At 40.6% G+C, this 27,859-nt stretch overlaps 2 protein-coding genes across 5 annotated transcripts; both read right to left on the minus strand.

Moving 5' to 3' along the window:
• Positions 1–1,797, minus strand: LOC26514548 (serine, glycine, tyrosine and glutamine-rich protein). Its single transcript, XM_014910153.3, has one exon. It carries the CDS (start codon positions 1,795–1,797, stop codon positions 1,411–1,413), a length of 387 nt encoding a protein of 128 aa, XP_014765639.1. The 3' UTR covers positions 1–1,410.
• On the minus strand, positions 1–27,066 carry LOC6493378 (LIM and SH3 domain protein Lasp). Of its 4 annotated transcripts, none has more exons than XM_014908870.3 (7): positions 26,223–27,066; positions 12,017–12,111; positions 4,824–4,956; positions 4,621–4,756; positions 2,700–3,881; positions 2,307–2,548; positions 1–1,983 (listed from the first exon to the last, which is right to left on the minus strand). In XM_014908870.3, the coding sequence occupies exons 1-7, from the start codon at positions 26,289–26,291 to the stop codon at positions 1,804–1,806; spliced, it is 2,037 nt and encodes a 678-aa protein (XP_014764356.1). In that variant the 5' UTR covers positions 26,292–27,066; the 3' UTR covers positions 1–1,803. The 4 variants fall into 4 exon arrangements, with proteins under 4 accessions (XP_014764356.1, XP_001957639.2, XP_032309680.1 ...); XM_001957603.4 differs by having other exon boundaries at positions 2,700–3,944; XM_032453789.2 differs by having other exon boundaries at positions 2,700–3,530; positions 26,223–27,065.
• Positions 27,067–27,859: the final 793 nt, after the last annotated feature.

Consider the following 27,859-nt stretch of genomic DNA (forward strand, 5'->3'; position numbering starts at 1 on the left):
AAGATTTTCATAAGTTTTTATTTTATTTGTAACACGTTCACAAAACGAAGCCTTTGGCGCTGCTTCAGTTTGAGGATAAGATTAGATTAGTTGGTGTAATTGTTGGGTGATTTCTGCACTCGAAGCATTTCTCGAAGGCATAATGCCATAATGCGTTAATAGCGGTCTAAATTCCAATGCAAGTGTGTGGTGAGTGTGTGTAATTAAGTTAATAATACGTTAATGTAGCTTGACTTGCCATAGAAAAACATTACTCCAATCACATTATAAACTATCTTCTGTATTCCCCTAATTCGCATCTGAAATTCGTTCTCAATATTGTTATCTTGGATGTATAAGTTAGTTAGTATATTAATTGCGATCTATAATGCATTATTGGTAACCTAATAAATTGGTTTTTATCTAAAAAACACTTTTTAGCAAATTAAAGGCACTTTCAAGGATTTCTTTTGTGAAACGAAACAATTATTTTCCCCATTTACTTTTCTTCATAATTTAACGCTAGAGAAACAAACAATATTATCATTTTCTTAACTTCTTAACAAAAAAGAATATATATATAGATTATATATAGATCATATATATATAGATTAAAACACGTATTTCCCCCACAGAAAAAAAAAACAAGAACAAATCTTTTGCCTTTGCCCGGATCCGGAGCCGGAGGAGCTCTTCTACACGAATAAATTGACAAAATTGTAGGGATAAAGAATCCAATTCCATATCCAAATCGAAATCAGAGTATGGACTATGGACTCTGAACTAGGCTAGTGCAAAAAGCTTTTTAAAAAAGCCTAAGAAAACATGGAGGGGGAAATCCTTAGTAGCCAGAAGCCCCATTATATATTGTATATTGATTATTTTTTTTTAGTGAAATTCTAATTTAATTAGAAAACGTTCTCCTTAACATGCTCTGGGCTAAAAAAGCTGTATATTATTGGTTAGCTATATAGAGCACTAGGTTAGCTGATTAGGTTGTATATCCTTCAATAAATATCTTTATAAATTTGATTCCTCTAAGGGCCTGTAGATAAATGCATACTTGGCTGGGCTAGCTTGGTCGCCCTCAGAATTCAGAAGCCTGCGAATCGATACAGATCTATGATCCAAATGGCATATATATCTGACGATTCTCCGGTGTGGTTACTCTTTTATTCACTATATAATATATAGTATAGTAGTATGGATATCAGATTGTTGGTTCTTGGTTGGGTTACTATTCAATTTTACAAAACGTATCTCCACCTCGCGCTTTTTACATAACTCGCTGCCTTGGCTATAAATATATATTTCATATATATAGTAATTATATAACTATTTATGTATTTTGGGGGTGTGTGTGTGTGTGTAGTATAAGTTAATGCACTAAGATTTGGGCGGGTTGAGGTACCCGTCATCATCATCCTCCCTTCATCGCCTTCGTCGCCTGAATACGTGATTGAAATAGTAGTAGATGTCCTGCTCGGCCTGCTGTTGGTTCGGCGTCTTCCTGGCCATGTCCTGCTGCTGCTTGGGATCCACTTGCGGATGATAGTTGCTGTAGTGGTTGTAGCCATGCATGTCGTACGGATTGTGATTGTGGTGACCGCCGGACGGTGCTCCGCCCATTCCGCCGCCCACTCCTCCTCCTATGCCTCCGCCATGACCATGCCCATGTGAGTTTCTCATCATTAGATTCGCGTGCATATTGCGATCCGCGACAAAAACGTTGACAAAGAAGACCAGAACGAGCAGGATGTAGAGCAGGCAGACGAGGATCACCACAAACTGCTGGCGACAGCAGCAGTAGTAGAACATTCCCTATTATATAACCGCCTGCTCCACATAGTTGGCGGGCAGCATGCCGGTCTTGCCGGTCCTCTCCACCCGACCGGTCATCCAGCCAGAATCGATCGACTCCACCTCGAAGATGACATCGCCCTCGCGGAAGCTAACCTCGTCGACGTCCTGCGCCTCATAGTCGTAGATGGCCCGATAGACGCGCTGCAAAATTATTAAATTATTAGTCACAATTCAATTTCGGCAATAAATACTATTTTATTCTAAGAATTCTTAAGAATTCTAATTATATTTACATTTCAAAATAATCATTTTTTATGACTAACTTTTCCTCCAAACAAAAATCAAATACAGAAGCAGACAAATACTCTCGAAATGAGTAGAAAAATTTGAAAGTTTCTAAACCAAAATAGAATTCTATTCAATATGTGACGCCCAAAACCGATGGCTTTCTTTGTTTTTGGAAGGAAGTCAATCTTGGGTCGGGTTTCCCGCCTCTTTGGGTTACTTTTTAGGGAGAAACTCACCAAAGCTGTGCTCTGGCGCGACTGTTTATCCTGCAGCGAGACATAGGATGGTTGCTGGCGCATCTGCTGCTGCTGCTGCTGCTGTGGAGGATGCTCCTGTTGCTGCATCATCTGGACCTGTTGGTAGTACTGCTGTTGCTTCTGCTGGTGGGCCTGCTCGGCACTGGTGAGCGATCCATAGATCCCATTGGCCGGATCGATGTCCGAAATGGAGCCAATTCTCTTCGGGTAGACACTGTTGCCTGTGGATGGAGTTACAAGTTAATTGGGTAATCTTAAGGATATTCTAAGGATATCTCTAGCTGGGACAAGGACAAAATGATGATATTAGCTGAGCAGCGCACTATCTCGAACTACCAGCTAGCCTCTCTCCCCTCTTCTGCGATAACTTACCACCTGCAATGCCGCGCGGCTCGGAGCTGTAGACCAGAGTGGTGCTGGAACGTCCGGCTGTGGGCACCGCTCGCGGTCCATCCGTCAACGGATCGTAGTCGGCTATCTTCCCGATATTGTTGGAGGCGCCGCCACCACCTCCACCTCCGCCGGCGGCCATCAGTTGCTGCTGGCTGGGGACATGTCCGTTGCTCGAGTGCGCCTTCACATTCATGGCGTTCTCCGATGGCGTCGCAGCGGCATAGTTGGGCGAGGCATATATCTGCTGCAGATGATTCTGGGCAGCGATGGCGTTCTCCGATGGCGTCACCGTGGCGTAGTTGGGTGAGGCATACAGCTGCTGCAGATGATTCTGGGCGGCGATGCCTGTGCCCGATCCTGGTCCTCCAGTCACATTATGCTTGCTTCTCATCTGGGCCACATCGGTGTTGCTGCCGCCACGCATCTGCTGTGGTGGCAACATCTGGCTGTTGGATCCATGGCCATTATTGTTGTTGATGGCGGCGTGGTTGTTCTGCGAACTGCCTCCGCCGTTGCTGGGATTGTTGTTCAACAAACTGTGATGCGATTGCTGCTGCTGTTGCACTGTTGCCGTGTTGCTGCTGCTGTGCTGTTGCAGCTGATGCTGCGACGGATGCTGCTGCTGATCGTACTGATCCACGGCATTGCCGCTGGGATGATGCGAGTTCTGGAGTATGGCCGAGCGCATCTCATTGTAGCTGTTGAGAGCCTGCTGCTGGGGATTCAAAGCTGCCGCCTGTTGCTGCTGATGTTGCTGTTGCTGCACCTGCTGCTGATGATGTTGCTGCTGCTGATGCTGCTGGGATGTTGCTGTGGGATACAGATGTGAGGCTTGTTTAATGGCTTGCTGTTGCTGCTGTTGATGCTGTTGGCGCAACGCCTGTGGTTGCTGGTAGTGGGCATAGGGATCGTGCAACTGTTGCTGCTGTTGCTGATGTTGCTGTTGTGCTCTCTGTTGTTGTTGGAGTTGTTGGTATGTGGGCGTTATGGCCGCTGTGTTGTATTGCTGATGTTGTATGGGTGGCGGTGGCAGAGTCTGTTGCTGCTGTTGCAGATAGTGTTGATGTTGTTGCTGCAACTGTTGCTGGTATTGTTGTTGCAGCTGCTGTTGTTGGTGTTGCTGTTGCTGGTGTAGTGACACGGCTGGCGGTATGGGTGAGGCTGTGGGTGCATATTGCGAGAATTGTTCAGCTGCCAATTGCTCAGAGAAATATTCCGATTCATCTTTTGATTTTTTTTTTGTTTTTTTTTTCGGATTAAATACAACATTTTCCACAGTTTCAATTGTTGTTGTTGTTAGTGTATGTGTGTGTGTTGTGTGTTGAGTGTTGTTTCGTTAGGTTAACGGTAGTTCAGAAAGCACACAATGTTTTTTGTTGTTTGTTGCAGTTGCAGTTGCAGATGCAGATGCAGATGATGTGGGGGAATGTGCCAACGAAATGATAAACAAATTCCGCAAAAAAACATAATGAAAGTAAACAGAAAAAAAACAAAAACAAACCATAAAAAACAAGAATTATAATCAATATTAATGACAACATGTGACAGATGTGACATAAACGACAGAAATAGATGTGTAAGTTCCATAACAGATAATAATAATTGCGAGAAATGTGGGGATAAAGGGTATGCTTTAGTATTTCTATTAAAAGTTAATTATTTTCTCTGTTAAATATTCAATAAACAATACTCTTATGCCACACTCGGTTGCATGCATCAATGAATGACGTCAATAGACAATTATAAACACATTAAATCAATAAAGTTCGAATAAATTCATTTAAACCCAACCCAGCAAACTAACAATTACTAAGCCAAAGAATGAATACATAGGATGATAGATACACAAATGGGAGATAGTTCTAGGAGGAGCAGGATATGGACTAAAAGGAGTACTCACTGCTGCTGTCGGAGACCTCGGCGGAGCCACGTTGCTTCTCCATGGCAGCCTTCTTCTCCAGATCGCCGTGATAGGCCACATTCGATATGTGCTTCGTGTTCTGTTTGATCCTCAGCGTTTCCGGGTCATCAGCCACCTGTCAAAACAGGATAATTAGTATTCCTATTAGTCCTTGAGAGACTTCCCTCTATCCTCTATCCTACCTGTGTAAATTTGCCTTTGGCCTTCTCAAAGTCAGCATGGTATTTAACGTTCGATTGGATTTTCGTGTTTTCGGCAAACCGTTTCAGTTCGGGCGTATCTGCAATGGCAGTTGCCTTGGCTTTGGGTATGTGTCTGAAAAGTCAGAAAAAAACATAAGAAAAAAAATAGTAAAAAATAGGTAGATCTGTGTTTTTTTTTAGGAGGAGTTAAGCAGTCAGTTGTTGTGGCAGGCCGCAGATAAAGTTCATCATCATACAGTTGCCGGTGGCCATAGTGGAGGAGAAATCGGAGAATTCTCCACGCCAGCTGGCCTGGTCTGGTCTGGCCAACTTTAATTCCACGGAAATTCCACTCGGGTGGGTGGAATGAGCTCCAGCTCGAGGGGATAACGAGCCAGAGCATATCCATCTCTGATTTCATGTCGGTTTTGGTTTGTATTTCGTGTGAAAACCTCTGACCTCCCCACTCCTCACTCCTCAACCACTTTATCAATTAAAACACAGCCCCGAAAACCGCGTTCTGTTGGCCAAAGGCATTCAACGGCAGATTATTCTCCATCTGAATGCAATTTATCACAAAAAAAGGTGAAAGAAATGTTTTGGGGTTTATGTTTAAGCCGTTGGCATTGTCTTCCATAGAAGACAGGGGTCAAGAGAAAAGAATTTGCATAAAAACCAAGCGTAGAATAGCTATTTTAATTATTTGGAAAATGGGTTAAGCGGCAAGTTCTCTTCACAAAATAAAACATTTTTGAATAACTACAATGGATGACTGATAATATTTTTGAATATCATTTCCCTCAGAGACTAATACATCAATTTAATTATTGACAGGGAATAACATGGCGCATCTGTTATATCATAAAAGTAATCAGGCAGGCAGGCAGGCCACAGGACATCATAAATTCGCCATCGATTGACTCTTTTTGTTTGGCGAATGGATACTGGGATATACTGGGCCCGTGGTGAGTCAGTCAGGGCGGCTAATCGATCGATCGATTGGACAACAGAACTGATAACTTCACTGCCGTCGCCCAGAAAGGTTGATAAACTCATATGGCGTGCCAGAGTACACAAGGCGATGGAGATGGGGTGGAGATGGCCCCAACCATATTGTAAACGTAATTGCATGCAAGTCAATTGGCATTATTGAATATTTATAGACATTTTAGCGATGTGTTCTAATCGCTTACAGGTTATAGCCCACAGCTGCTGCCTACAGCCCTGCCCTGGGTGGGTGGAGGAGCAATAATTTGCAATTTGCGGATCTGTGGAATGCCAGAGAACCAGCGACAAACAATGGGAAATTGTAGCACACGCACAGAGGTGACCACACCACACACTGTGATATGGATGGTACGATGGTCAGTAGTGGTCACTAGTCACTAGTCAGTAGTCAGTGGGGGTTGGGGGATGAGGGATAGTGGCACAAGGCCGTTTAATGACCACAGTATGCGGCGAGAGCAAATGCATCGAGGCATGTATTTCCTCTCTAATCTCTATACTAACTTTAATTTAATCATTGCTTAGTAGATGATAGAGAACTGTACTGTTTACAAAAGTTACAGTTTCTGCAGGAAATATAATTGAATTATCAGAATAACTCCCATTTAGAGTCAAACAGAAACAGTAATGCACTATATTTTATGCTTCTGCTGTTGCCGTAAGCTTCGATATGCGTTGCAAGTACAGATGTATGTGCCGCAGATAGAAACTAGAGTTAGGGTGAGGTGGAGGTGGAGAATAAGTGCAACAAACCGTGCCCGAACCACAGAAAGCATCGTCCGCATTGCTGTTGCATTGGTTGCTGCCACACATTGCTGCTGCTGCTACTGTTGCTAGTTGCCAGTTGCAAGTTGCTGGTTGCTGGATACTGGTAGCTGGTAGCTGGTAATGATGACATAACAATGCTTAAGGCCACCACCATCAGCGGATGTCTCAGCACGTTCCCAATAGATCAGCTGCAACACAAAAGCAACACCAACAGCAGCAGCAACAGCAACTGCAACAGCAATGGGGCAGCATACACGTCACTAGCAGCAAGTACAAAAATATGTGTGTGATAGGACTCGACTCGACTCTCTTTTTGTTATTCTTTACTTTTGTTTTTTACTTTTTTATTATCAAAGAATTTTAATTTATTTTTAAATAAAGCAAAACAGCAGCAGGAAGCAGTGGAAGAGAAAGGAAAGCTTAAGAAGCAGGACAGTGTGTACACAACATTTTAATTTATTTCAGTGTGTACAGGTTTATTAAAAATTAATAAGAAAGTGTGTACATATTAAGTTTATTTTATTTCTTAGTGTTTTTTAATTTGTTTTTAATTTTTCAGGTCTGTTATGTTAATTTAATTATAGTTCTTAGTTTTTTCCTATTTATTTATTAACTTTTCAGTGTGTACATGTCCAGCTAATTAAATGTTTCAGTGTGTACTTATTTATTTGTAATTTTACAGTGTGTACATAATAATTAAGATTCGTTCTAAGAGATAATCAAAAACTAAAGAGCCAGGACATTATTTTAATTCGCACATATCCTTTAATTCTTAATAGTTTTGAAAGAGTATTTTAAAGTCATCTAGTTTCCATTTTAATAAAGTCGTTCTTGTTAATGATGTCCCTCACAAATTGCTGTTGATGGCTGGGATGGCAGGATCTGGATCTGGGATTCCTGCCCATCAAACTGGACCACATCCACGGCATCCTGCCATCCAATCTGGATGCAACAGCAGTCCAGTCCAGTCCAGTCCATTCCACCACCCAGCCATCCCAAAAACCCAGCCCCCACTATTATATAAACAAGAAAAACGTTTTGGACATTCATTGGATGTCAACATATTTTTCTGGATTTTCCACAGTTGTTTTCATCTCTCCGCACAACATTTTCATATATCTTTTATGTATTATTTTTCATTTTTCTGGTTGTATTTTGTTGTATTTTGTGTATGTGGAACATGGTGTGCCGGTGATTGGTGATTGGTGTTGAGTTACCATGACAGTCTTTTGTTGTCCAACCATGTTGTCATTGTTTTTCTTGGGCAATGGATCAATTTGAAACCGAACCAGGGAGTACAACTCTACTCCTCTACTGAGGATTAATTTGCCACTAGATTGAGTTTCCTCAATAACTCATACTTTTAACTTAATTTTAAGAGATAATTTGTGTAATTCGCTTGCATAACCCGAAAAAGAGAAATCATTTCACACATAATTTGCAAAAGCCTTCAAATTGAAATTAAATGCATGTCCAAGCTGGGTGATTATGTGTTTCAGGGACTGACCCGTCTGTCCACCTCATCATCATCATCATTGGCATTCATAATCCGTTGCAGTCAATCAAACCTGAGCCACAGAAATGGAGTTTTGAAGCCCAGTCCGGTGAAAGAGAAAGGGCGCCATCATAAGAGTGTTTAAAGCTTTTAAACACATATGTACCATGGCTGTCTTTTAGGAAAAGGTGTGATATATGGAGAGGAGGTAGTTGACACCACTCCCAGTGGCTCATGGGCGACCCACAAAGCTACTGTATTTGGCATAAAATGTTTGAAAAAATGAGACAAAACCTCCATCTCTGAGTCTATTTTTTTGGTAATTGAAAAGGTTTTTGTGGCTATTGTTTGGGGGATTTTCAGGGGGAGGGCGGCTTAAGTAATCAAGAGAAGATATATCTACATATATCGGATATATATATATATAGCATGTTTTGTTCTTCGGACATTTAAGCCGCATTTCAAAACGAAAGTGGAAAAAAGGCCGCAACAAAAAATCTGATGCAAAATGAAATGAGAGAAGACAAGGAATGTGGGGCATGTGGCATGGGGCATGGGGCATGAGGCATAAGCATGACCATGGTTCACTGGGTTTTTATGTTAATAAATAAATGCCAATGATATATACAAATGTGCACTACTGTATACCGCATACTGTATGTATTCCAAGCCCTTTTCCGCAGATGTTTGTCGTATTTTTTAACCCTTTTCGTGGAAAACGAAATGAAATTCACAATAAATGCGAAAAAAAACCTAAAACCCAAACAAGACATTGTAAACATCTCGTTTTCTAGTTCAATTCCAACTAAATGGGGCCTGGTAATGTAATGTATACAAAATTGTATGAATAGACCCACATTCCAGCACACACACTCCACTCTGCCACTCTGCCTCTCTGCCACATGGAAGTGCACTTTTGGCATATCCTGGCCCAAAGCCGAGCCGAGCATCCTGCTTCCTGCAATGTCCTGTCCTCCAATGTGGCCTTTAGGTAGGACAACGGACAGGAAGCTCCTGGCTTCTACTTCAAGATGCAATTAGGGCGTGGAGAAAGTTTCGTTTGTTTGGGGAAAAATAGGGAAAGAATCCATAAGCTCCGAGTTGTACAAAGTCGGCCAGATCCTTTTTAGAATGGCTATTGCTTTCACGGAGAGAAAGGATGAAGAAGGATGGGAATGGAAACTTGCCATCTTGCCTCAATCCTCTTTTAAAACAGTTCCAATCCAAGAAAATGCATTCAATTTTCTTTTCTGAATATGATTTTTAGTTAGTTGGATTTGAGGTTTAGTGGCTGTTGTTTTAAATGTGAAAGGATAATAGAGGGTTAGACTCTATTTATCTTTAGAACTATTTTATATCCTTAAAAGAAAATTGGAAAAAAATGTCTTTATTTTAGATAATTTACATTCTTTTGTGTTTTAAACTCAAGAATCTGTAGGTCTATTACTACTAGGGGATCTAGATCCTCTAAATGTGAAGAGATTTTGTTGTAAAAAGGAAAGATTCATATATGAAGGATCACAAAATCTCTCTATATCTATAATATAGATTTTATGTCATAGTTCATCGGATTCTTTAGAGAATAAAATATCTCAAAATCTCTCTCTAGATGCCTTGAACCTTCTATGCATTTTGTTTTTTTAAGAAAAGGCAGCTAGTTTCCAAAATATATTAAATTCTATAAGTCAAAAAACCAATAAAATAGTATAAGAAATTAATCTTCCTTTCAACTAAGAATTAATTAACATTTTTAAACATCCAATCACTCATTTTAAAGCCAACGAAACACTAAATCTGAAACATAAATGTTCCCATCCATCAAAAGTGTTCGTTTCTAGAGCACTTCCTTCTTGAGAACCATACTAGGGAGCTGGCTCCTTTTGGCCATAATTTCTGAGGGCCACCCCAATCCAATTAACAATCAGTTGTCTGGCACATCATGGCACTCATATGTGGCCCAACTTTAATTGCACGTTTCCTCATTTATCCTGCGAATGAACTTCATAATTTATTGCAATCGTGTTATCCCCACCGGGCGCATGTCGACTGACCCGAAAGCCAGAAATCCAAAGAAAGCGAGTAGAGTAGAAGTAGAGTAGAGGCTATGAAAAGTTTTTCGGTTTGACCCGTAATGGGAAACTATCTTTTGTCGGCAGAACTGAGACGGTCGGACTGAGAACAGAGTCCCAAGAACAATAACCCAGAAGTCAGGCCCAGTCAGGCCACCAGGCAGCAGAAACTTCTCAAGCAATTACAAAATGCAAACCGAAGAAGGCCAAACTTGGCTTATATATAATATTTTGTTTTGTGGTATTGTCTTGGGAATACCCTGGGGTTGGTTCCCTCAAGTTTATAACATTTATGAATATGCAATAAAATAAAGTTTCTACTCTTTATAGATGCTTCATATCTTTCCAATCAAAATTCAATATAGTTTTCCCGTAAATCCCCATTCCATTTCAATATATCCAGCATTAAAAATCTGGTTCTCGGCTTGGGATTAGAGTACGTGGAGTCACGTAATCGGGTGGCAAGAGGCAACATTGGCCGGATATACATAGGTGCAAAGCGGTTTGAGGAAATGCAGTGAAAGTGCCGGCAAACGGATAATGGGGCGTTCTTTTGGATGGAATTTATGCAGGCGATGACATCAGTGGGAATTCGCACAAAGCGAACAGGACATGTGATACTCGACAGGGAACAGGGAAAACTAAAGGCAGCAGAGTTTTGTGGAGCAATGAGGCATGTGGCACGAGGCAAGAGGCACGAGGCACGAGGCACTGCGCAATGGAGCTAACGGACGCATAACTCAATCCGCATGGAATTTTTATTCCCGCAGCGGTGGCATCCACAATAAATCTGCATTAGAGCAGCAGTCGCAGGACAAAATGGAGTATAGAACAGGAAAACCGGGGGGTATCCTCTCGAATAATTCCGCCCCTGGCTTTTGGCTCAAGGCCAGCAAATGCAGCCACGCACTGCACCAAAAAAATACAAAAAAAAAAAAAAAAAAAACTACTATGAGATGTTGGCCACAATGCGAATAGAAAGCCAAACACTTGCTCTCTTGTCCGCTTGTCCGAGCCATGTGTGGTGTGACATTGTCTACAACAATGAGAACACGACCCAAAGGGGGTGTTGCATGGTAACAAACAGGGTTAGCTGCTCATTTGGGGGTAAGACGACTTAGTGTCCCCAACCAAGTGCCACCGATTCCCCAAAGCGAATCGCAAATGAAAAGCTCAGCAGGGAGTAGAGATTTGGGTTTCAGAGATGATCGGTTAGCCATCAAAGGGTAGGGATATCCTTTTTTTTTCACAGGAAGTATTGAAATATAAATATTTTTAATAAAAAGAGGGGAGATCCAACCAATCTTCCCTGAAAATCTGGAATAAATCTGAGAATATACATATATTTTTATTTAATTTTTGGAATTTAAACCCTAAAGATAAGAAAGTTATAGCCCCAGTTACAACCTCTACCACCATCTGCTGGTATTATATCATTTCCCCCCACTACCAGCTAGCCAGCACTCTTATCAGCCGGAAATCTAACTAGTCCACCAGGTGAACTAGAACGGCCCACAACTGCATTTCCGCATTCCTTGCGACAACCGGCAGGCAGACCCCCTTGGAGTTTGGTAGTTTTTAGCAATTTTCCAGTTTATTTAAACGTTATCTGGTAGTTTGGTAGTAACTACTACTCTTCCAACCTCCCCCCGAGGTGGCAGCGATTAGATAAACGACGCTAATGAAGATTGCCAGGCGAACCAAATCAAGGTTGACCATCCGAGCGAGGGGAAGTCAGTTGGAGGTGGATTCCCCGAGTTTTTCGAGTGGGTGCGAAAAGCTCCTAACGTGATTGTCCCCACTGTGCTTGCTAGAAAGAGGTGGAGGAAGGATGGTTAGGGGTTTTGGGAACTTACGCCTCGCAGTAGGGCATTTTGTTGTAGCCCTTGTAGGTTTTCATATTGAGGGCCATGCCGCATTCTGTGCATTTGAAACACGTTTTGTGCCATGTCTGAAACGAGAAAGAAAAAAGAAAACGTTGCATTACAAACAGAGAATCAGAGAATCAGAGAAATTGTTGAGAATGCAATATTATTATTGCTGCCCCTTGTCCCATGCCCCCTTGCCCCTTGCCCCTTGCCACTTGCCACTGCCGCGATATTGCCGCTCTATTGCCAGTCTTTGTTGCTTGTTAGCCAAATTGGCGCATTGCAACTGAAAAGTCTAGGCCAAGCGAAGCATAAGAAGCCATCTCAAAGGTTCCTCTTCGTTAAGTAGAAATTTATGCGTTCTATGAGTTATATTTTCAACAAAAATTAATTGGAAGCAGAGCTCAGATGAGAAAATATCTAATGAAAGTCATAAGATAGTTATTTGAGAGCAAAAAAGATACAAAAGATACTGCATATCTCAAGGTCTATTTAAGCTAACAGATCTCAGATACTCTGTATCTCTAGTTGAGTAGTTAAGATATCTACTAACTATCTTAGTTAGTACCGTTCGGTTAAGATAACTGGTTAGATAAGCTTTCCCCCCCCAAAACCCAGACAGATGAGAGCCAGACAAACAGACTTTAAAAATGTTGCGTGATTTGTGGTGACTTGGCTTGAAGTTGAAGAATCCAGCTAACAAACACACAGACACAGACACAGACACAGATACAGATATAGATAGAGATACTGAATCTCAACTAGCTGGGAAGTGAAGTTCTGATGGAAGTTCGGTTTGATAGCCCGACTCTTGTTGTTTTGCCTGCAACGCGTTATGCAAATTTTCCAAAAGAGGAAAAAAAAAAAGAAGAAAAAATCTGAAAACCGCAATGGAGGAGAGCTCCACATCCCAATCCCAGTCCAAGTTGGCCGGATGGTTGGGTTGCCTTGACGTGGAGGTCAACAAACGATTAACTTGTCTGCGGATTAGCAAACGAGATGTGAAAGGGGGGAGGGGGAGGGTACTCACTGCCAGTTGGGAGTACAAAATATTTCCTAATTGGTTTTCAACGCAGAAGCACCACCAGCCGACGACGACTGGAAGACTGGAAGCTGGCTAAAAAGTGTTGCCAAAACAAAAAAAAAAAAGAAGTCATCACAAACCAGTTTAAACAACAATTAAAAGTGTAGACTACAACAACAACAATAAAAACAAGACGAAAAAATACAACGTTAGTTAATTGTTTAATGGAGGAAAGCTGCAGCAACAAAAACATGTCCGAAATAAAAATGAAAAAAAGTCAGAGCTCCACCACATTCCATTCCAGTCCCCCTCCCCCCCACCAACCGAAGGAGAAAAGCTGAAAGCGAAACAATCTTTGACCCCGCTGAACTGAAACCGAAATAAATCATCAGATTTTTTCTTTTTCGGCTCGAATCTGACTGAATCTCTGGGCTGAAGTGGCTTTCCAGCCCAGGGGGCATGCGTAACAGGGGCACTGGGGTTTCGGGGTTACAGATATGAGGGCTAATTGAACTACCGTTGCAGTCGATAGATCTTAGTGGTGCTAAGCTTTTCTAGAGGTGGGAGATCCTTGAATATCGATATAAACATCTATATATATGGATATTTGACTCTATACCGCTATGACATGGTAGAACTTGTTTAGAGCCTTAAAATCGCCATTGAATTTGTAAATATTTCCTTATATTAGTTTCATTTTCGTCGCCAAGAAGGCTAATTGAACTACCGTTGCAGTCGATAGATCTTAGCGGGGCTAAGCTTTTCTAGAGCTGGGAGATCCTTGAATATCGATAGGTTCTCCTAAAACAATTATTCCAACATTTTCAAACACTAATTCTACAATTCGATACCGTTAGCTTCTAGATTCTTAAATATTTCCTTACATTACAGTTACAGTATTTACTTTCGTCACCAATTGAAGTACCGTAGCAGACTGTGATAACAAGACGATAGATCTTAGCGGGGCTAAGCTTTTCTAGTGATGAACGATCCTTGAATATGGATAGGTTCTCCTTAAAAAATTATTCCAATATTTTCAAACACTATGACATGACAAGTTAAAATAAGTTTAGGGCCTTCTGCAGCATTTTGATTCGTAAATATTTCTTCATAATGCATTTTCACTTTCGCCATCAAAAGTGCAGTCACAGTTGGCCCCCTTTGTTGGCGCATTTGTGGGTGTTGTGCCACACACATAGGCATATGTGATGCATGTGGTGAGGTAATCGCCGGTCGGTCGGTTGGACGGTTGGACGGTCAGTCAACTGCCGTCGTCTCCCCCGACAACTGCATTCAATTTCAATTTCCATTTCCATTTTCTATGCTCGCGTTAACCCAGTTTCTGGACTTTTGTCCGCTTCTCGTCTTGATTTTCAATTTGCGGCTCAATTTTCAAAAGTTAAACGTTTCCTCTTCTGTGTTGTTTTCGTTTTTTTTTTTGTCAACCACGACGAGGTGTTAAATTTGCATTCGAATTTGCACGCTTTCAACGTTTTCGTTTTCGGTTTCGACCAAAAGTGGCGATAAAAACAATTGGCATGAGCCACGAAATGGCCCAGAGACAGGGCAGAGAATGGGCAGGGACTGGGACTGGGACAGAGCCAGGGCGTAGTGACTCCAAGACTGGAGCAGGAAAATCTCGGATTACCACGGCAAGCAAAAGCGAATGACAAATGAGGCCAATGAGCAGCTCCACAAACAACCACAAAAGTCAACAATAAAATTGGTAACAAAAAAAAAAGATCTATTTATAAGTTTCTACCCAAAAAAAAAGAGGGGCTTGAAGTGTCAAAGTGATTTCTTCAAAATTAGCATGGAACTGGGCCACTTCAAAATGGGAGCACACAGATACAAGTGGTTGCCGATGAACTCTAAGTGATATTTGGCCATTTTTTTGTAAAGAAAGTTTGCTCAATACTAGACCCTCTTATTCCTATGATTTCAGAGTTTTTGGGAACTAGAATTCGAATTGATTGTCTCTCTGGCAGTGATTGGACTGTAGCTTCTATAGCTTCTCTATATTCGTGACGAAGTTCTCGCTTAACTCGAAAGAGAACTAAGAACTGAGAAGAACATAACCCCCTGGGATGGTATTTCAATAGCGGATTGTCAAAACTTCTCGACAATAAACACTTCAAATGCCAAACGGCAAGCGGCAAAAGGCAAACACGAGCCAGACACGAGACCAAAACTGATTCCACAAATCGTATTGTTTGTTGTTTGTTGTTGGATGTTGATTGTCCTTGTTTTGTCCAGTTTCCCAGCTGGAACTGGCTGCTGGCCTTTTTTGATTTCGGTTTTTGTTTGCCGGTCAGTCAAAGAATGGCTTCTATGGCTATTCAGTGGAGAGCGATGCTTTTGGAGTCCATTGTCCGAGCGAAGTTTCCACTTTTCTTGAAGCACAAATTAAAGTTCGAAGGGGAGTGGGGAGTAGACTACTCTTAAATGCTATTATTTATAGCTGAGAACCTCTTTCCCCCCTGACAGCTTTGGATATTAATCATGATTTAAGGCCACTCCCCCTTTAAACCACTTTTTTTAATCAAAAGAACTAGGGAAGCCTAAACTGAAAGCTATTACTCATAAAAGATAAGAAATTAAATATTTAAATCTACCTTTTATATTTATTTTATCTATTTATAAACAACTTTAGCTCAAGATACACTTCTATGTCTTCCTCAGACCACTGTACTCCAAGTGGAATGGAGTTGTCCCCACCAGAAGACAACACTGTTTCTGTTCTCAGTTCCAGTACCAGTACCAGCCCCATTCCTCTTCAGTTTGGAGCACTCGGCATTGCTGGCAAGTGAGTCATCCGCACTCGAAGACCTCTCTCGCCACAAAAACTGGAGAAAAAATGCGAAATAAAAAGCGAAAAGCGAACGCAGCTGGTGGCCGAGATCTCACGCCTCCCACTTCTTCTTGGGGGGAAGAATAAATGAAATTAATAAACAAATAATTTGATTATATCAGTGCTCCAGAGCTGAGAGACCAGAGAAGCAGCGTACGTGCAAATATGTTGAAAAAACAATAACCATAAAAAGAGATTTTAAAGAGAAACCCCAAAGTAATAGTGACATAACCCAAAGACTGCCAAGGAATGTGGCATGGAATGAGGTTGAGGCAAATACGATCCGATCCGATCCGATCCATATGTTCAAGCCAATCAAAGATCCGAGTTCTTCGAGATACCCTTACCACTCTGGTTATCTCGACTTTCACAACCAATGAATCACTCGGGAGGAATTTAATCACAAAATCAAACACCTTACTTGTTATTATTCAGACCATATATGGCTGGTAGACTGTGATTTCAGACTCTAATTTCAGCGAGAGATTGCGTCATGTTTTCCAGATATAACATAACAAAAGACAGGTCTGTTTAAATGTAAATTGTACACACAGGCCCCTCTCTCTACGACCATAATAATTGCAAAATCCAAAAGCAAGTACCAGTTTCCCACTGCAACTCGAACAAAGGCAGCTAGACTCTATCTGGAAATTAAATTCAATTTATGACACTCCGATTGAGTGACTCATTATCGGGTAAACTTTTAGCAATTGAATGAAATTGAAAGTAGATGCCAATCAATATAGAGTCTATAGACTCTCTTCCTGTTTTTCCAAAATCCCCCTACATTTTCCGCCCTTTTTCGGCGTGTGAAAATGCCAGAGATGGCCAGTAAGTGAGAATTGCATAAGCAAACAACAACTCGGGGAAAATATTCAATTATAGTCGCATTGCCTGACCAAATTGGGCCTCAAAACTGCTCGCCGCGACAACAAAAACAATTAAAAACCACTCGCCCCGGCTTACTTAACGCTCCTCAACGGCAGTTGTGGCTGATAATGACAATTATGTCATGTGTAGACCACCATATAAGGCAGGCTGGCCAGTCGAACCATTCAATATTTGTCCCACAGACCACCTCACCGACTCCCCGACTCCACCGACTAGAAATCCAATCACTTTCCAGATACCACAGGGGAGTGATCGACGGAATGAGTCACCAGATCGACGATGACAATTCTCTGTTTGCCATTTTTGGTTAAATTCTTCATTATTCGGGGAGCGTACTAAGCCGATACACCTTGACCTTACGTCAGCAGACATATAATGATAAAAATAAATAAAAATAAAACTAAACAATAAAAAGGCAACGGTGTGTGGCAAACAGAGCGTGGCAGGGCGTGTTAAATTGACCAAAAACCTGAACTTGCAGTTGCTTTTTGGCCAAGACCTGGCAGACATGGCTTGCCAAAAGAAAGCCTAATGAGCTCTCCACAAATTGGTTAGATTAGTGGGGTCTAGTGGGGTTTGGAATACCCTTCTTATAGTCTAAATAAATGGAAAGTTTTGAATGTATTTTATCGATTTTAATTGGTTGGCCTTTGGCAATAAACTTTACGGTTCTATGAGTGATGGCATTTGTGGTATTATTTCTGATAACGATAGGCGATAATTGCCGATAAATTGACGATAAAAGAAAGTGCCAAATTAGTTTTTAATTGCTAATAGAATTGAAAGTTCTGAGAGGCTACAATCTTCAAATATTTGTATTATCTGCCTTACAGGGTATCCCCAAAAAAGGGGTTTGATTTTCGCAATAATCTTTACAATTCAATAAACCTAATTGAAATAACGATAACTATCGATAAAAGATAATTCCTAATTATTTAATAATAGAAAATCAAAGCTTAAGTCATCGAAACTATCAATATTATCATCTGCAAAGGGTATCCCCAAAAGAAATGCCCTTTGTGGAGAGAGGAAGTGATTTAATTCTGCTTGGACGCTTTCACTTCCGCCTCATCAGCCGGATTCCCGGATTCCCCCATCTCTTTCAGCGCCCCTTGATAAGCCCCCTAAGTGATGCCGCCGATGCCGCCCACCTCCCAGCCAGCTTGCAACTTGCTGCTCGTGGAACTTCAACGGAAAAGTAAAGTTCCTCCTGAAGCTTCTTCGTCGTCATCTGCAGAAGCTACTCCAGCTGGCACAACTGGCAACTGCAAGTGGGTTTTGATTTCACGTGGGGAGCTGCAGCTGGAGCTGGAGGTGGAGCTGGAAAAATAGACAGCGAAGAAGAAACCCCCATCTCCTAATGCTCCTCAGCCGCAATCAAATGTCTGTTTGCTCTTCTCTGTTTAAATTGGGAATTACCAACGCTCTTGTGATATATGTTTCCTCTTTGTTTGTCTGACGTTTTTGTGCAGGCGGTCGGTGGATCAGGGTCTTGAATATGCATATATAACGATTACCATATGCTACTCCTCCACTCCAGCTCCAGTTCCAGTCTAGCCCCACACCCCCATGGGAATCGAACGTGTGAGCCGGCTCTGATAAACCCAATTAGAAAGTGATTTGTGGCTAGACGACCCCTGTTGTAGATCACTTGTGACATCCCCGATTATCTAATTCAAGATTCCACTTCTAATTGTCTAAAATAAGATTAATAGTTGATGGGAGAGAGAGAATTATTTGAAATTAAAATGAAATTAAATGTATCAGTTTCACATTTCTTTCCATATATTTGAAGTTTCTCCTTCTCAGTTTAAAAACTACTCTAAAATTCCATTCCCATGTAACTTTTAAGCCATTTCACACCCAGGCGGCTTCCAATTCCCCCAATCCCTCTCAGCCCTTCGCTTCAGTCAATTAGCAAAGTCAATAGAAAATAGAGCTCTCACAGTTCTGTTCGTTCAGTTTTCAGCTGACGTTTTCAGCATTTTTGTTTGTTTAATTTATAAACGTCAGAAAACTTCACACACTTGCACCAATTGGCGTGTCACTTGTTAGGAGTTCTATTTGAGTTTCCCTGGAAGCACCACAGGCCATTTCCCACACATTTCCCAGAGAAAGACAAATGTGAGAAATGCAAATTTGAATCTAAATCGCAGGGCTTATGTGATTAGAAGCAGAGCAAGTTTATAAAGAGCCCTATTAGCCAATCAGTTCGAGTCTCTAGCTTTAAAGAACTAACTTAATTATTAATTAGGTGGAGCTCCTTTTGCCGCACAAGCCTAACAAGCGAAACTTTCGAATGTGGGGCATGGGGCATGGGGCATGGGGCACGGCACAGTACCAGATGCGGCAACAGACTGCGGTTTGGGGCATCACCGATGTGGGGCACAGTTGAATAATAGAAAAGATTTCGCTGCGACTTAACCCTGTCACTCCAGATGTCGTTTAAAGAGATAATCGCAAAGGGAATTTTGGTAATTGTAAGTGATATTAGGGGCTTAATTAGGACAATTTTTAGCAATTACAAAAAAAGCTTAGTCTGGTCATCACTATCATTTTGGCGATGAAATAGAGGTTGGTCCATCGCTAACACTAAGAATGATAAAGCTTTTATCGATACATCGAGCTTAGTCGTACTAATATCGCAACACTCATTGATCGCTTTACAGTTACAGGATGGCAGTCCAGGGCGACCAATCTCTAAGCTTTTAACGATATATCGTGCTTAGTCGTGCTAATATCGCAAACCTCCTTGATCGCTCTTTACAGTTACAGGATGGCAGTCCAGGTAGACCAACCTCGAAGCTTTTATCGATACCTCGTGATTAGTCGTGCTAATATCGCTCGACAGTTATAGGACGGCAGATCAGGTAGGTGACGAAGTGTAAGTACTTTACAACAGTTTACATTAAATCTAGTATCATTTTCAGTATTAACTTTGTCTAAAACCATGTACAGGTGTGTCTTAGATCTATCTCATCCCTTTAGTACTAAAAATAATGAAAAACTAGAGCAAATGGGAGAAGAAACGGAGCAACGCGAAGAAACCTCAAGTGCAAGGCAACTCGAGAGTCAAGCAACCACTTGAACTCTTCCATCACCCGCTTCCACCGCTCTCCCCTCTATAAATAATCCATGGCGGAGATGCAACAAGCGACCCAAAGATAGAAAACCCACCCCAGAGACTCATTTTATTGGAGACTTGCATGCGGGGATCAATTGGATGATGACGACGAAAGTCATGCAAATGCCTAAATGGGAAAAAAACAGAGAAAAAAAGACAGAAACCAGAGGGACGAGTTCAACTTGTTGTCTCCCCCTTCGAATTTACACGAGTCGTTGGCAGAGAGACCCCTCCAGTGATCTTTCCCCTTGGATGTGTTTTCGTTACCAGTTCTCCTCCCTCCCCTCAGTTAATAAAGATCAATTGAATTTAAACAAAGCAATTTTTTTCAAGAAGGAGGCAGCGGTGCCAGTTCCCCTTGTCTTTTAGAAGACGTCCAGTCCAGTAAGTGCGTCCAACTCCTCCTCCGTACAAGTGACAAAAGCAAATGCGCATTAAAATAATATAATTTCACAGCAACAAAAGAAAAGTACTTATAGAGAAGGGAGGTTGGTTGGAAAAACAATTAAAAAGACGTCGGGTTGGTAGTCGGAAGACAAAGACCAAATGGACAGGAAACTCTGACGAGGAAATCAGAAGAAACAAATTGAACTTCAGCGAAGAATTCAACTAATTTGGTTTCGAGAAAGCGCTTGACCCAAAAACTGGTTCTGTCTGACGCTCTTCAATCATAGTCTCCATTCTTCTCTTTTTTTTTTTTTTTGGTCATTAGTCAAAATTTGAGCATCGAAATTAATTATGGAATAAAGAAGCTAGCCCACAATGGGAAACATTTAATTGGAGGGAAACCGAAAAGCCCTCCAAGAAACACACAAAGAATATAATGCAAACCACTGGCCGCCAAGCCAGAAGCTATTTAAAGTTTCCAAACAACTTCCACGACGATTTCCACTTTCCGAATTGGACAAAAAAAGTTACATTTTACAACTTTGGGACACAAAAGCAGTCAAGTTTTTTTTTCTTCCTATTTTCTTCTCTTTCATTTTTTTTTGTGACGAAAGAAAATAGCATAGAAATCTTGACTTTGAAGTTGCGAGGCATAGAAAATTCTGTTTTGTCTGGGAGTTTGGGAGTCTTCAAAGGCCTCTTTTTCATCGTCGATAGTTTGCTTTCCATCTCAGTAAGAAAAGGAAAAAAATTGGCAAGCTAGTGACTCTTGAAAGCGAAGCCTAATGAGTGGAAATGGGGGCAGAAACCAAAGATTCCGCCGGAGATTAGAGGGAGAAGCGAAAGTGAGTGAAAAAAAGAGGGTTTTGGGAAGGAAGACAATTGCATCATCTGGCAAGTGCGGGTCCCGCACTCGTAATAGTCCCCCGTAATAGTTCTCACAAGCCACAAAGACAATGAAACGGGTAAGCTGGTGAACTGGTGTACAGCCTAACCAGGTAAGGTTGCCTGGGAGGAAGACTGGGAGGAAGTGGCCATAAACTTTGAGATGCAGAAGAGCGACAAGTCACAATATTGTGTCCCCTCTTCTATCGCCGCTTCTGCATCTTGTTGCCCCCTTATCCGGATGACCACTTTTATTTTCATGCCTCAATTGGTGCACATCCCATTCCCATTCCCTGTTGTTTGCCCCTTTTGTACCTCACCTGCCCCTGCCTCATCGTTGCACTGAAAAATTGATTGTCATGCAAAAGTGAACTTTAGTTTCGAGTCTTGAGTGAAGTGATGGAGGAGGTGAAGTGGCTCAGGGGCTCTAGTCCGGCCCGGTCAAGAGTGAAGAGAGAAAATTTTATATAAATAAATACATAAAGCTATTGTCATTCTTCTTCCACGGCTTTTTGAGCCATCGCGGTGGCTTCCGAAAGCAAAAAAGTCGTCTTCGAGTGGTGCCGCCTCATAAAAGAGGCACTAGGTCACTGAAAAAAATTGTCTGTTTTTTTTTAATTAATTTTCTAAAATATAGAAAAGTTTTTATTCAAACTAGAGACTATAGATGGATAGTTTGGTAGAATTTTAACCAATTTGTAGGCGTAGTTTGGGAATAAAGACACTTTTTATAGCCAAAAGCCTGCTTCCGATTCCTATTCCGCCGCTTTGAAGTTTGTTGCTGTAGTCATTTGTCACTCGAAAGGATGCAAAAATTAAAACATGGCCCAGAGAGAAGTGATGGCGGAGGAGGGAGCAGAAGTGCAAATGTGTGCCATGACAGGAACGACCCGGGAGGAGTGGTGGGCTGTTAGCGGCGTTAAGTGGCAAACGAAGTCAAACGGACGGCGACGCTTTTATTTTTGATGCTTCGCTGCCTCTTTGTGTGCCACTCTCGGGCTAGAGACGAGAAATTGGCCAGAAAAGGCCTGGCCCAAAACTGGCACGTTCCTATATAGCTACGGGTATAGTAGTATCTGTAAGAAGGCAGGAGGAGGAGAAGGAGGAGCTCCCTGCTCCCTGTTCCCTGGCTACCCATGACAACATGACAACAAAGGGGTCATTTACTTTCCTTGCAAGCATGAAATAATCGTTCGTCGTGTTTTGTGGCTCCGATGGCGAAAAACTCACTGATGGCAAAAAGTGAGACCCAAAAAAGTCCAGGCCAAAGCCAAAGCCAAATAAAGAGCAAAGCAAAAGTCAAACTCACATATTTCGTGCAAAATATAAAGCGAAAAATGCAACACAAAGACTATTACGTGAAAAATTACAGTCTTGGTCACACTAATACCGTGTAGTAGGGATTTTTATCGATATTTTTGTAGAGTTTCATCTCTGCTAAGGGAATTATTAAGTAGAAAAGATTAATAATCTAGTTTTTTGTTTGATTTTTGGTAAAAAAAAAAATCCCATCATACCCTTAACTTCTAATTGGTAACGGGTAGAACAACAGCAGGAAGGAAAATATAAAGCTCAGAGATAAATGAAATTGGCAACAGAAGCGACAGCCAGAAAGGATATAGGCAGGACTCCGAACTCAGGGCTGAGGCAGCACATTCTGCACTTCTACAAGCCCCCTAACAGTCAGTTGGACTCTGAAGTTGACTTCTCCATTTGTTTTTTTTTTCTGTTTCTGTTATCAAAAATCGATTAACAAAATGCCGACAGCGATGCGCCTGGAAAGTGCCGCAAAACTTTAACGGTATATTTAAAAAGGCATTTCTCTCTCTCAAATATATTCGCGTGCCAACGTCACTTGGTATGTGAGTGTGAGTGTGTGTGTGTAGAAGACAGAAATAAGAGATAATTGGTATAAAATTCCCGTTTATTGCCGTCACGAGTATCGATTTCTATATCCAGGATGTGTCACGTGCAGATAGCACAAATCCTATTGCAAAAATGTCCCTTCAGACTCCCCCATCCCTAACTGGATTGATTCGCGAATAATAGAAAAAAAAAAATACTCTGCCGTTCAATGAGCTAATAACAATTGTTCAATTTACTTATTCATGACGGAAGCTGAACGAAAACAATACTTTTTTTTTCTACAAATTCTGATCTCATGGGATTCTTCAGTTAGGCTTCATTAACAAATAAAATAGCTGTTGGGTTAAATAAATTATTTTTCTCAAAAAATAAATCTTAAACAAAAATCTGATTGAACCCCCAAGGCAGACAGGCCTCTGATCTCATTGCGTTCCATTACCCAACCCCAAGTAATGTATACATTTAAAATTATTTTGCAATCAGAGCTCACACACCCGACACCCCATGACACACCCCATGGACTAAACTACAAAATGCTGGCAAAACAGAAAACTCAAACACGAAACTACAAAAGAAAACTAATGCTATTTAATGTAAAGGTAAACTTATGCCTCTCATACTTTCAGTCCCAGTCCTCCCTTGAGTCTGTGTTTACAACTTTCAGCATTTCCATTTCCATTAGGCCAAAAACACACGCAGACGAGTGTGTAAATGTTTTATAACCGACTTCATTGCGTCTTGTGACTTTAAAATAGTTTTCATTACTCCATTGTCTATAATTAGGAATTGCTGACTCGGTCGATGAGAAGATACACAGGGGGAAAAGGTCAGTAGGATCTATTATATTATTTTAAATCTAAACAATAGGATCATCATACAATTAACCAATAAAAATTAAGGGGGGATAGTTTTCTAAACATTTCTTTTACATTATTTTTTAATAATTTTTAAATAGTTCTAAATACTTAACAGATTAGAGATTTATTTATAAATTTTTCTTTTTATTTGTTTGTTTTTAACACTTTGAAACCTTTTTCCCCCAAAACTTTCATGTTTTTGAAGTCTCTGATCATTATAACTCGAAAACTACTGAACCTTTTGTTTTGAAATTTGGTTGACAGTTTCTAAATATTATTTACCAAACAGAAAATTTAATTTAAATTGAATATTTTTTTGTTCTATAATGCAAAATTAAACCGTTTTTTCGCTAAAAATCCTGTTTTTCAACTTCCAAGTGTTCTAAAAAATAAAAAAATAGAACATTTCGTAAAACCCTTCCAGCATTAGTTGGAAAAATCTATTTTTTAACGATATAATATTGATTTTTGGATTTAAGATGAGCCAGAATAGAGTTAAAAATAACAAAATAATGAACCTTTTTCCCAAGCCTCTCCCATATTTGTTTATATTTTCCCCAAAAAAATTCTATATTTTTCTATTTATTCTAGATATATTTCTATTCTATTTATTCTATTCTATTTATTTCTATAATAACTAGATTGTTTCTCAATAGTTTCATGAAGAAAATATCACAAATACTTTATATTTTCTCACACCAACTAACCCTATTACCCCTTGAGCAAAATTCCAAATATTATGTCATTTTTCTCGCAATGTAGCAACCGGAGAGAATCCGAGTTCGAGTCTATAATTAGGATGTTGTTGAGGATAGTAGGAGAGTAGAGTGTGGGGCAGCCTGGGAGGAGGTGGGTGGGTCTTGGGGAGTGACACGTTTCAACGCTGATACCCGAAGCCGAAGCTGATTGCAGCGAATGCCAATCGGAATTTGTTGATGGATTCGATTCGATTCGAATCGTTTGCGATGCGACTTGAATCAAAAAAAAAAAAAAAAAAAAAAGGGGGAAACTGACTCTGTAAATGTTTAAATGTTTGTCTCTCGTCTCGATTGAACCGTTATCAGCTCCCCAATTTCAAAGAAACAGAAACACAAACATAAACAGTAGATTGCCAGCTCAGCCAAGGGCAAAAAATAAAAAAAATACTATACCAGCAGTGGAAATTAAAGAAGGGGCCGCCGTCTCAAGTCTCAGACATCAGAAAAGTTCAATAAAAAACAAAAATAAACTGGAATTAAACATAAGCCAATAAGCACACAGTTCGAGAAGAAACAGAAACGAGAAGAAAGCCGGCTAATGATACCTTGGACTGGAGAATAGTTTGAAAAAAAAAAAATATCAATATTGCATTTCCCGAGAAGGTCAAAGGGTAACCTAATTGGGTAATAATTGGAATTGAACAGATAAGAGATTTTTAATTGAAATTTCACAATTTTCAATTGAATTTTTAATTGAATTTCTCAACTTTTTGAGAGATTTTTTTTTAACTGGGTGCTAATTATGTGAACACCACTGTTTCGGGGGTATTTTTTAGGCCTGGGTGTGAGAACGCACCAAACTGGTCTCAAGTCTCGAAAATATGCGCTCAAGGTCGGTCAACGGATTTGCTTTTGTTGGCCACAAAAAAAAAAACAACAACAAAAGCAGCTGCAGCTCAAAAATGAGAAAAAAAATGAGAAAAAAAAAGACAAAAAAGATAGTTAAAAAGCTTGCAACAAGCGCCGCAGAAAGCCAGTTAGCCGAAGAGAAAGAGATCCAAAAATTCTGCCAGCGGAAGCAGGCAGCGACAAAGCAAATTAAAAGCAATTGTAGAAATTTCCTGAGTTGGCGAAAATAGTTATTATTATTATTGTTGTAGCCACCCGCGCACAAATACAGAGAAAAAAAAAATATAAGATGATTAATAAATTTCAAATATGATTTTGGGGAAATATAATTTCCCTAGAAGAAAGCTACTACACCCACTCTCACACACACACTGAGAGACACTGAAATCTGCACCGTTATTTTTTTGAAGCGAAAGGCAGCCAAACAACTTTTTTTTTTTTTTTTTAGTTATTAAGCATAGGATAATAAACAGAGAAACAGAGCAAAAGGCACGCATGATCAATGGGGGGGGAAGAGCGAGAGCGAGAGCCATGTGCTCTAGCTAGCCGTGCCGTTCTAACTCCCAGCCCCAACAAGTGCTCCACGCCGCCAATAACAGAATCCAGGAAAAATAAAACAAAGGAGCAACACAGCAATTGTAGAATTGTGTAGAATAGAAAAATGTAGAATTTGAATATATAGATTTTGAAGAAAATACTCACTTTATCCAGACACTTGAGCTCCTCGATGGGATAGACCACCTTCTGACAACGCGCACAGGTTTTATTCATTTTGGCTCCTCCGCTCTTGGATCCTGGCCTGCCTTCTTTAGTGTATGGGTGTGTGTGTGTGTAGAAGCACTTCTATTTACACCAAAAAGCCACGATTTATTAACTTTTTTTTTTTTTTGCTTAACTCTGCACTCCACTCCACCGTAGAACTCCACTCAATTTTGCATTTCGAACGATGATGACAGGGGGTGGGGGAAAGATATAGAGGGGGTAGGAGGTATAGTATTTTATATAGTAGAGATGTCTGATCGGATCGGAACTATGGGAATGGGATTATATTGTTGTGTGTGTAGTTATGGGGCCGAGAATTTGTTTCACACTATTATGGGGATTCGGAATCGGATTCGAAGCTGGTAACAGCTAGTAACAGGTTTGCTGAGTTGTTGTGTGTTGTTGCTTTTTGTGATGTTATTATATAAAACTTGGATCCGTAAAAATCACACTTTATTTTTTTGTTTAGCAATCGGCTGCTGCTGCGGCTGCTGTTGCTGCTGCGACTGCGCTGCAGGTGAGAAAGCGACGCGCGCAGCGGTACACGGAGCGGTGCAGGAAGAACAAGAGTAGCTGCTTGGCGTGGGCGTCACCAGGGTCAACAGGTGTGCGCCTCAACTTCACAATTATTTCAATTTCAAGAGAAGAACCGATTTTCACCACGAATTTCAATTCAATCAGCGCGACACAAACAAAAACTAACGCGTTAGTCCGCGACGCACGTTCGTTCAGCTTGTTGGTTGAAGCAGTATGGCGCCGCGGTTGGGACTATTTCTTGGATTTGGGGGGGCATCCACTCGATTATTCGATTGCACCAGGGCTGATGATTTTACATTCTACAGCTGAGTGCGAGAGAGACGTCTATATGGAATCTTATATTTACCTCTCGCTCGATACGACATGTTGCATCGGATCTCTCGTTCTGGCAACCGTGGAAATTGCAGAGTAACCATAGTTTTTGCTTAAAAATTATGCTTTTTTTGGTATTTTTATTGAGTTTTACGTCTGGTCTCAGTGCATATTGCCGTTCCATCCAACCTATTGCAGTTGCATTCGAGCAAGAGGTTCGAATAATCATCAAGCCGCGAAACCAGTTTGGTATTTTTGAATTTTCGAAAAATAAACCTTTTTTCTGTTAATTTAATTTCTTCTTTATCGACTCTGTTCTTTATCTTGGACCTCTTCATTTTCATCGAAACAAAATACAACCAACTTCTAAATATTTGAACAGAAAAATACCAACTTCTTTTACACAAAAGGTTTGGAAACTGGATAGATTTTCATCACTGGATAGATCATAACTATCTGAAGATGAATAATTCAAGAGAGATTTAAATAAAACAGGTTTTTGAGTAGTTTTTAAAATGTAATAGTAAAATAATAAATTAATCCCCGAACAAATAATAATTAATAAAATAAACATCACCAAAAGTTTCAAACCTGTCCAAGTTTTCACCCCTGCAAAGTGGTGAATGAAATTTATAAGTATTTAAATATGAGGATTTTTTGGAATAAAATGGTTTAATACTATTTTTATTCATCTAAAACCTGCAGTTTAAGTCACCCAATAACAAATA

The sequence above is a fragment of the Drosophila ananassae genome, chromosome 2R, assembly GCF_017639315.1.
Source record: "Drosophila ananassae strain 14024-0371.13 chromosome 2R, ASM1763931v2, whole genome shotgun sequence".
NCBI lineage: Eukaryota > Metazoa > Arthropoda > Insecta > Diptera > Drosophilidae > Drosophila > Drosophila ananassae.

Excerpts from the sequence above, each read along its gene's own strand:
- LOC26514548 (XM_014910153.3), bottom strand. The coding sequence starts at position 1,797 with ATGTTCTACTACTGCTGCTGTCGCCAGCAGTTTGTGGTGATCCTCGTC.
- LOC6493378 (XM_001957603.4), bottom strand. The coding sequence starts at position 26,291 with ATGAATAAAACCTGTGCGCGTTGTCAGAAGGTGGTCTATCCCATCGAG. Across the intron at positions 4,957-12,016 it reads AAAATGCCCTACTGCGAGGC|ACACATACCCAAAGCCAAGG; the intron begins GTAAGTTCCCAA and ends CTGACTTTTCAG. Across the intron at positions 3,945-4,620 it reads CGAGGTCTCCGACAGCAGCA|ATGAATCGGAATATTTCTCT; the intron begins GTGAGTACTCCT and ends AAAAATCAAAAG.